Genomic DNA, 10,211 nt, shown 5'->3' on the forward strand with positions numbered 1-10,211 from the left:
CACAATCCGATTTCAGATACGAGGGGTAAAACCTTACTGCTGCTACACAACCCGCAGGTTGCAAGGTGGGATTTGATTTAACCAGGCTTCTCTTTGCAACACTTCCAAATTTCCTAACTATGACCAAAAAAATCAGATACCGAAGTAAGAAATCCTGCTTAAATTTATACCTCTGTAGGTTTGATGGGGATTTTTTCCGCAGGCATAAATAAGAAAAATATCAGAACCAGAAATAAACGTATTTGAAAATTTCAGTTTATAAGGAATTTGCTCTTGCTTGTACGCTTCGTTTTTATTTATAAATTTATCTGAAGAATATCTAGCTTGACCATGATAAAAATGTAGTAAACATGTTTGTACTATTTGCATAAACTCCTTTAAATATTGAATGCACTTATCAAATGAATTTCCCAAAACACACTTCCATCATCTCATAAAATGTCACTTGCCATTCATAAGACCGATTTTTTTTTTAATAGAAAATAACATTTATTTCTATGAAATGGAAACACAGAATTACCTGTTAGAAACAGCAAGAAGTTTGCTACATCGGAACAAGAAAGCAATTTTCTTGCAGATCACAAATGAAGGAGGCTTATTAAACCATCATACACCATTGGCGCCAGGGTCCTACGGACAGTTACAAATATATCTACTTTCCAATGTTATATTACAGACCGCAACGTTTCTGGGGGCGGGAAGGAAAAGGTTTTCAATTTGACAATGTTTCATCTATATGCCTGGTAAGTATTACAATGCGCTGCCTAACCTTTAGCTTAACGTTAATACCGAGTTCACCTACGAGTTACATTAATAACTTAGATTTCCATTTTATAACATTATACACTTGCTAGTATACATATATATATATATGTATGTGTTTGTGGGAAAGGGCGCTCGCGTGTGTGCCCACCCCACGACGCGCCGAGGATATCCATGCTTATGGCCATAAGCAACAAAGAGCGACTCATGTCTGGACAATGAAAGTGCACCTTGATCACCTTAACACACCTACGCCTGTCCGCGCCGGGCTCTGCACGCAGCCCCCGCCTGCACGGAGGGAAGAGAAAGCAAACCCCCGTGTCCGTCCACCCGCGCCTACCTAGCTACCTCTACACAGACGAGCTTTAGGAAGCCGCTATTGCTTCTCGGGGGTGTTGTTGACCATGGGCCCGTAGAGCCCTCCGGAGTACACCTGCTCCTTGTGCACGGCCGAGCGCTCCCGCATCAGGTCGCTGAAGGCGTAGTCCACGGGCGGCCGGAACCCCAGCGTGGGCATCAGCCCGGCCGTGGAGTAGGGGGTCATGAAGGCCAGTCCCCGGCTGTGCGCCGAGTAGGCGAGGCGCAGCGGGTTCAGTCCCAGGTGCGTGCCCAGCGGGTAGGCGCCGGCCTCGGCCCCGAAGTGCGTGGCGTTGGGCTGCAGCGGGGAGAAGGCGGAGCGGCTGCCCAGCGTGCCGATGGCCGGGGCCATGGCGCCCGCGATCAGGGGCCGGTGGTGGGCGGCGGCGGCGGCGGCGGCGGGGGTGGGCGGCAGGCCCTGCAAGGCGCCGTCCCGGGCCCAGCCCTCCTCGGGGCCCTTCTCCGGGCCGCGGTTGTTGAGGATCTGCTCGATGGCCTGTACCACGTCCCCGCCGCAGCCCTGCAGCACCAGCTCCAGCACGCTGCGCTTGTGCGCCGGGAAGACGCGCGTCAGGATGTCGATGGGAGTCCGCTGCCGGCCGCCGGCCGAGGGCGACGGGTCCTGCTCGTCCTTGTCCGCCTCTGAGCCCGAGTCCGAGCCCAGCGGGCTGATGGAGCCCGGGCTCTCCTCCCCCTCCTTCGGGCCCTTGGAGACGGGGGAGCTCAGGAAGGACTCGCCGTCCCCGTTCTCCGAGCCCGAGCCGTGGCGAGCGTCTGGGGAGGAGGTGCCGGGCACGGACTCGCCGTCCGGGGAGAGGGGCTTCCCGCCCGCCTGCTGCGGGGTGACGGCGCGGCTCGGCAGCAGCGTCTTGGGGAACAGCTCGAACTTCTGCATCTTGGACTCTGCGGGCCGGGGGGGCAGAAGGAAGAGACACCGTCAGTGGGGCTGCCCCGCGGAGCGCCCCGGCCGTCGGCGGGACCCCCGCCCGCAGCTCCGCGCCCCGCTCGTGTCCCGTCCCCCCATCACCCCCGATCGAGGGCTCGCAGCGCGTCCTTACCTGAGGCGCCGGCGCCTCCCTCGCCGCCGGCCCCGGCGCAGACGGAGCCGAACACCTCGTAGGCGGGCCGGGGCGGGATGATGCCGTTGGCGGCCGCCAGCGCCAGCCCCTCGGCCGTGCCGTAGAGCAGCTGCAGCTCCCGGGCCTCGTTCTCCTCCTGCGCCTGCTGCCGGCGCAGCGCCACCTGAGCGGCCATGACGCGCTGCCGCTCGGCGATCAGGGTGCACTTGGCGCACATGCAGTCCTTCCAGCGGCAGTACCGCTTGTGGCCCTTCAGCGCCGACACCACGCCGTGGTTGCGGCACCGGGCGCACTTGGGCGTCCGCGGGTACTTCTCGGCCGCCCGCAGCAGCAGCGGCGGCGCCCGCAGCAAGCTCCCGGCCACGCTCACCGGCAGCGTGGCCGCCGCCGCCGCCGCCGCGGCCGCCACCGAGCTGGGGGGCACCGGGGGGGGCGCGGCGGGCACGCTGGGCAGCTCCGAGCGCAGCTCCATCCCGGCCAGCCCGCCCCGAGAGAGCGGCCCCCCCTCCCCGGCCTCCCCCAAAGCGACGCGGGGCGGGGGAGCCCCTGCGCCGCACCCGCGCCCGGGCGCGGAGAGGCTCCCGTCGCCTTCAAGCGCAATCACGAGCGGGGGGCGCGCAGAGCCCCGGGAGCGGGCATGCAAACCCCGGCGCCGGTCCCCTCGCCTCGCCCGACGCCCCCGTCCCCCCGCGGCGGGGTTCAACTGAGGAGGGGCCCGTCGGGAGCCGTTCCGCGCCCTCCTCCCCTCCGCGCCCGAAAAGCAGAACTAACACAAGAAAATCCGAGAAAACTTAGATCACTCTCGCCTCCGTGCTGTCCGTGCGCGTCTGGCGGGGCAGCACCAAGTTCATCGCGCCAGGCTCAGAGCCGAGCTCTCCCGTCCGCGCTCACGGGCTCGCCGCTCCCCGCGGCGCCCCGGTGCCACCCGAGCTGCCCGCTAAGCTCCGATCCCCCGTCCCCCTGCAACTGCGGCCACAGACTAGCAGCGTCCCTCCAAAGAACAATCCGGCACCTTCAACGACAGGATCCCTCGCGAGGCTAAAATCCAGCAGAGAATAGCGGGAAAAATAAAAATAAAAAATCGCCCCGTCTGCCGAGCAGCACCTCCGCAGATGGGCGGAGGAGCCGCGGCGAGCCCGGAGCGGCGGGCGGGCCGGGCCGGGCGCGGAGCCCCCCGGGAGGCGGCGCGGGCCTGGCGGAGCGGAGCAGAGCGGAGAGGAGCGGAGGAGAAGGAGCGGAGGGAGCGGAGGGAGCGGAGGGAGCGGAGCGCTGCCCGCCCGCCGCCACTCGCGCTATTGTTGCGGCCCGCGTTGCCATTAGGCAACATTGGACAACAATGTGGCGCCTGCCATTGGCCAGGGCCCGCGCGCGCCGCGCTGATTGGCCGCGCCGCGCCCGCCGCGCCCGCGGAGCGCCGGGAGCGCCCGGGGGCAGCGCGGGGAGCGCGGGGGCGCGCCTGGAGCCCCGGCACCCCCGGCCCGCCCGCCCGTATGAGCTTGGCTGCTTTAATTCATCGGTAACGGCACTTGCCAAGCGCTTGGGTTGTTTTCCCTGGGTGTTACTTGTCGTAAGGGGAGGGGGGAATATGCTGCGCAAGGTGACAATTCAATTTGTGGTGTCTCCCCTCCCCTTGGAGATTTTGTTTTATGATAGTACGTAACGACGCCTTCCTTCCTTCCTTCCTTCCTTCCTTCCTTCCTTCCTTCCTTCCTTCCTTCCTTCCTTCCTTCCTTCCTTCCTTCCTTCCTTCCTTCCTTCCTTCCTTCCTTCCTTCCTTCCTTCCTTCCTTCCTTCCTTCCTTCCTTCCTTCCTTCCTTCCTTCCTTCCTTCCTTCCTTCCTTCCTTCCTTCCTTCCTTCCTTCCTTCCTTCCTTCCTTCCTTCCTTCCTTCCTTCCTTCCTTCCTTCCTTCCTTCCTTCCTTCCTTCCTTCCTTCCTTCCTTCCTTCCTTCCTTCCTTCCTTCCTTCCTTCCTTCCTTCCTTCCTTCCTTCCTTCCTTCCTTCCTTCCTTCCTTCCTTCCTTCCTTCCTTCCTTCCTTCCTTCCTTCCTTCCTTCCTTCCTTCCTTCCTTCCTTCCTTCCTTCCTTCCTTCCTTCCTTCCTTCCTTCCTTCCTTCCTTCCTTCCTTCCTTCCCTCCCTCCCTCCCTCCCTCCCTCCCTCCCTCCCTCCTTCCCTCCTTCCCTCTTTCCCTCCTTCCTTTTCCCTCTCTCTCCTCATGGGTGAATGTCCGGGTGCTGCCGCAGCAGGAGAAGCAAGGTGAGTATGATTTTCCATCCTTTCTCTGCCCTTTAGGCTGGGGGAGCCCTGCCCGCCCCTCGCTCCCCAGAAAGTAAAGTTCGTTCTTCCTTTCTCCTGCCAGCTGTTTGCGGGACTACGTGTTCAACAGGCGCCTTCCCCGCGGGGACAACACACCCGAGGGGCTGATTTTGGAGGAGGAGGAGGAGGCTGCGGGCTGGTTACTGTATATTAACCCCGGAGCTTTTGTTTTAGCATCGGCCGCCCGGGTTTGACGTCACCTTGGCGGGCAGCGGGAGGAGGCAGCGCTCGGTGGGAAATAACGCGCTCTGCTTTCCCCAGGGCTTTCCCACGAGGGATCTGCGTCCTCCTCGGCACTTTCTGAAGTTGTTTTTTTTCACACGAGTCCTTGCCCGTAGCGGGACCCCTCTGCCGGTGTTCGGGGCCTCCTCCCGCCGCTCAGCATCCCCACCTGCGCTGCCCCGCCGGTAGCGGGACCGGGCGGTGCCCCGGGAGCTGCGGGCCCCGAGCCGGGAGCGGGGAAAGCCCCGGAGCTGCTCGGGGGAGCCGGCGCTGCCCGGGGCTCCCTCGGCGCGCTGGGGACCGCGGGACAGGACACTGCAGGACACGCGCTCCCCTTGGTCACGCTCCTTCCGTGGGTGCGAAAAGCGCAATTGCAGAGCCCTCCAAATTTTCAATATTTTTGTTACACTTACATCCGTCTTTTTCCTTTTTTTTTTTTTTTTGTTTTTTGGACACGAAATGAGCTCTTTCCTCCCCGATTTTCTGCGGGTGCAGCTGCTGCCCGCTCCTCGTGATTTAGGTGTTATAACACCTTTATTTATTACAGCAGCCAAGTCAAAATATCCGAATTAATTTTATTCGCAACCACTAATTCTATTCTCCGGGGAGTATTATTTAAACCATCTGATTTAATTGGGAATTCGTAGAACTCGATCAGAGCTAATAAGAAACATTTAAAGTGTTGCTTTATGTTTGTTTAACATAGAGAAAATGTTCTCCCTTTTTCCTCGCAGTTTTGTTTGGGGTTGCTATGAGGTTTTTTTCGGCAAATACCGTCCCTTTGCCCCCCGAGGCAGCGCACCAACAACAACAACACAGGACGGGTTACGCCGATTTCCCCCGTTCCCTGGCCTTTCAGCTCTGACTTCAATTAAAGGACAGGGTTATCCTTTCCGTTTATGGCGGTTTAAAACTATCTATTTGGGAAAAAACATGGGAAAAAAAACCAAAAAACAACCAACAAACAAAATAAAACAAAATATAAACAAAACGAAAACAAAACAAAACCACCCCAACCCAGCCCAAGAGTGGGTCAGTAATCAGCCAGTGAAACGCGGTGGTTTCTCTTGGGAGCCTCAGGCTTTCAGTAACATCGCAAAGGCGGTGATGAAGTTGCAGCACGCAAGGTGCAGCATCTCTGTGCCCAGGCCGTTTCCTGTGCTCCGGCCCCGCTCACTGTGACACTGTGACAGAGCTGGGCTGCGCTGTCCCAGAGCCGGGCACCAAAACGCCCCGTGCCTGTTTCTGCTGCTCGCCCAAAGCCAGCAGAGGACACCCCCTCTTCCGAAACACTGAGCCGTGTGCTGGTTTTAAACGTTACACTCACTGTCAATCCGACATCGTAATAAAAGGAGTTTATTAAATAAAAATTTTAAAATTGTAAGAATATGTAAAGCAACTCCGGGGCTCAGCGAGTTCTGAGGACATTTGTCCGAATCTCCCCCGGTCTCAGGGTCTCTGGGCGGTTTCCCATCCCCCGGGCCCGCAGCAGCCCCGGCAGCGCCCGGAGGCGAAGCCGCCGCTCCCGGGCAGCGCCGCTCCCGGCCGGGCTCGCTCCTGACCCGGAGCCGAGGCCTCTCCTCGGGCTCGGCACCCTGCTCCGGGCTCAGCGAGACTCTGCCTCGCCGCTTCCAACCGGGACCCAGCCATTCCTGTGTTGCTCTTCTCTTACGCGGTGCGTTTAGAAAAGGAGAGCCCGGAATCACGCTTCTCACCGGTTTGACATTTTAACAATAATAATAATAATTTCTCCCCTGTCCATATTTTCCTTTGAAAACTTTCGCTGTGAAATATGCGTGAAAACGCGCGCGTTTCACAGATTTATTCAAACCAAGCCCCCCTGAGCTGGGAGCTCGCCCGGAGCAGCAGAGGCGCGGCCGGGACTCGCCGTGGGCTCGGGGCTCTCTGCAGCTCCGTCCCGGCTGCCGGAGCCCAGCGAGTGTGTGAGAACGGACGGGAGGCAGCGGCGAGCTGGATGCTGCTCTCCCCCCACCCCTCCCTTCTCCTTCCCTTCTCTCCTACTGCAATTCATTTCTGTTTGACGAGGCACAATAAAATCTTCTTGTACATCCCCGCTCCCGTGTCTTTCTGGGGGAGGGATGTTTGTTTTAGGCACGCACGGAGCAGCCGCGCTCCCGCTGCCCGGGCGGGACATAGAAAGAGAAATTCATTTCTCCAAACCCGGCGAAACGCGACTTTAAAGCCCCCGGGACTGGTGTCGCTCCCAGCTTGGCTGTGGGAGCAGCTCCCAGCGTCATTCCAGGAGCGGAGCTCAGGCTTGGACGCAGCTCCCGCAGGAGCAGCGGGACTGGCGCTGGAGCGGGGCGGGTGCCCTGCCCTGGCCGGGCACGGAACGCTCCGACCTCGGGGCCACCGGGGCTAAAGGGTGCTAGGGGGACCCCCACCACGGTCAGGGCAGCCCGCGCCCTCCAGATGCGTGGAAGTCGATTTTATTTCGTTGCAGGGATGCCCAGAGACGCCGCGTTTCGTTGCGCGGTGCCCCGGGTGCTGCTCGGTTATCCCCGCTGCGCGTCTGACTCTGGCAGCGTCCAGAAACGCACCAGGGCCCCGCGCTCACGGCCGGGTCAGCCCGTTAAAACACGACATTAAACGCTAATTTAATATATTTATTCTGAAAAACCCCCGATTTCTCCGGTGTTTCCTTCTCTCCTCACTCCCCTTGATTCTCCTAAAGGTTTCCCTTGTGCGGCTGCTCCCGTGTCCAAGTTCGAGAGGGCTGCAGCGACGGTGCTGCTGCAGCTTCCCCCAGTTGCAGTAGTAAAATCTTAATTAAAAAGCGCCCGGCTATTGGCTGCCATGCGGGGGAAGGGACACGCACGCCCGCAGGCAGCGCAGCCCTCGGAAGCATCCCAGAGAAATATAGTTCTTGATTAGTGTATTTTCATCTCGTTCTTAGCGGAAGACAGTTTGTAAGTACCTGCTAATGTTAGTGCTCTTTAAGGTTTCAATTGTTCTAGGGGGTTTGCCATTGACTTTTTCATTATTTACCTACTGAATCAAAGTAAGCAAATGCCATCTGTTTCCCTGCTGCTATCATCTTCACTTTTAATTATCCGCCCAGCCGCCTAATAGAGATGATATTAAACTAAATCTTTTTGACATTAAAAGTAATTATCCCCAAACCAATATTACAAGAATGAAAATTACCACCACCACTACCCCCCCCCCCTTCAAGAAAAAGGCACATTCCTCCTAGCCCAGGCAATCTCTTCAGATCCGGAGCGAGGAAAGGGAGACGGAACTCCCGTTAGCCCGGCCTTCTCAAGTATTTGAAACATTATTAACTCGATTTCCCGGCTCCCAGTGGGGGAGGAAAAAGCGACAAGGGGGAAAGATTTGTGGAAGGAAATAAGGGAAATTCGGGGCTCCTCTCCTCCCGCAGCCCGGGAATCCGCACCGGCCCTTCGGCGGGGCCGGGGCTGCCGGACCCCTCGGGATCCGCCGGCAGGTCCCCAACCCAACCCCAGTCCCGGCTTTTGGGGAAGGGCACATCCCACAGGCACAAACACGCGGCCCTCGAAGGCTTCGCATCATCCATCCCGCGGCTCCGGCCGCGCGGGGACGGTCACGGGAGGGACCCTGGGATCGGGGCCCGTGGCCGTGAGGGGCACGGCGGGTCCTCCGACAGATGGCCGGCGGCTGAATTATCTCCACAGAGTCATTTCGCCTACTCTGAGACTTCTCCGCCATTTCTCCTCCGACTCGCTTTAATACGAGCCCGGAGCCGCGTCCCCCATTTCCTTTAATACGTGCTAAACTGAGCTAATTTTAATTGCATGTTTCAACTTTGCTAATTAAATAGAGTGGTCTAATTAAAAGTGACTAGGGAACAGTTTTAATTCAACCCTCTACTTTTTTAACAATCCATTATGCAACAAATCCAGGGGTAAGCCCTCCCTTTAAAAAAGCTACAGATGATTGAGTTTTTACACCTTTTTACACGCTCACAATGGGGAGACTTGACCCAACATATGTAGCGGTGGGGCCGAGCCCCCCCGGTTCCCCGGCGGGGCATCGCGACCGAGCCGCCTCGCTGCTGCTGCCCCGCCCGAGCGCCGCTGGACCCGGGGGCTGCCCGGGGCCTCCCCGCTGCAAGTGCGGAGACGATTAGCCCGGCAGAGGTTAGAGTAGCACATCCCCAGGACAGCAGAGCAGGATTTGGGAAAATCGGGCTCTTTACACGCTTCATCTCTTCACCAAGTGCTCATTAGGTTGTTAACCTCTGGTTCACATGAAAGGGGCATGTGATGAATCCCCTCCCGAACAAATGGGCGCATCCCCCTTCAGGCACCGAACAAAGCCCTTAAAATAACTGCACAAGAAAGCCTTTAGTTGTTACTCTAAAATTTCTTTTCTCTAGGAGCTTGCGCCCATCCACACACACGCACACCGGCGCACAGAAAGAGGAAAATAAGCTCACGCACGCAAAAATCTATCCATCACCCCTCCTCCCCCGTGTGCTGGAGCTAAAAATTAAAAATCCGTGGTCTGTCCCCAGGGCCTTCGGCGCTGGCTGATGTCCCCCGGGTTTGGCTGAGGCTCGGGCTGGGGCTTCCCAAGCGAGGGGAAGGAAATCTTAATCGCTCCAGCGGGGCGGGCGGGGGAGCATCCTCTGCCTGAGCAGGGGAAAGCCACGCGTCCGGGCAGGGGACAGCGCTCTGCGGGGACACGGGGGTGTGGGGTGCCCATGGCGGCCCCCAGCTCTGCCCTGCCCTTCTTCCACCCGCGAGCTGAGCGGATCCTCAGCGAGGAGGGCGCGGGCAGGAGTTCCCCTTGCCGGCCGGGGGATGCGGCAGGAGATCCGAGCGAGCCGGGACCGACTCCGCCGCTCGGGGCCCGCTGCCCACGGAGGGCCGGGCAGCCGAGCCCGGCTCCGCATTCCCACCGCTCGCCTGTGGATTTGGGGCTCTTTAAGACCTTTGCTTTTCTCTCCCTCCCTCCTTCTCCCTCTCCCCTTTTATTTCCCAGCCCCTCGGGCATGGATTAAAGTGACAGACAATTTCCCCCCCTCCCGCACCTTATTGATGGTTAAATGCGCTCTGAGTTAATGCGCGGGAAGCGCCGAGGGCGGGGGGGCTGTCCCGGCAGCGCTGCGGGCCGGGCCCGGCCGGTGCCGCCGCTGTGGCCCCGCGCGGGCGGGCGGGCGGTGCGCGGGCGCGGAGGCTCCGCGGGGACGCGCGCGTGTGCCGCAGCCCGCCGGCAGCCGCGGGGACACGCGCGGGCCCCGCCGGGAGCACGCAGGTACCGCGGGGGCAGCGGCCCCGAGCCGGGACGGCCCCGCTCGGCTAATTTAGCGCGGGGCGCTCCGAGAGGTTCATTAAAAAGGCTCTTGTCAGCTCCCTAACGATCCGAGAGCTTTTTAATTATATTTTATATTCCGCTACCCGTCTCCTAACTTCAAACACATGGTAAAAAGGATTTGCTGTTTTGTTTCAGGTAAAACCTAATGATTAAAA

General features: G+C 59.1%; 1 protein-coding gene across 1 annotated transcript; it reads right to left on the reverse strand.

Annotated features, from left to right (window-relative positions):
* Window positions 1–464: 464 nt before the first annotated feature.
* On the reverse strand, window positions 465–2,670 carry DMRTA2 (DMRT like family A2). Its single transcript, XM_059478476.1, has 2 exons — window positions 2,178–2,670; window positions 465–2,022 (listed from the first exon to the last, which is right to left on the reverse strand). Exons 1-2 carry the CDS (start codon window positions 2,668–2,670, stop codon window positions 1,139–1,141), a joined length of 1,377 nt encoding a protein of 458 aa, XP_059334459.1. The 3' UTR covers window positions 465–1,138.
* Window positions 2,671–10,211: the final 7,541 nt, after the last annotated feature.

This window comes from Ammospiza nelsoni, chromosome 9, assembly GCF_027579445.1.
Source record: "Ammospiza nelsoni isolate bAmmNel1 chromosome 9, bAmmNel1.pri, whole genome shotgun sequence".
Classification (NCBI taxonomy): Eukaryota; Metazoa; Chordata; class Aves; order Passeriformes; family Passerellidae; genus Ammospiza; species Ammospiza nelsoni.

What these genes read in the sequence shown, in the direction of transcription:
- DMRTA2 (XM_059478476.1), bottom strand. Translation starts at nt 2,670, where the DNA reads ATGGAGCTGCGCTCGGAGCTGCCCAGCGTGCCCGCCGCGCCCCCCCCG. An exon ending in GGGAGGCGCCGGCGCCTCAG is followed by an intron (nt 2,023 to 2,177) that starts GTAAGGACGCGC and finishes CCCGGCCCGCAG; the next exon opens with AGTCCAAGATGCAGAAGTTC.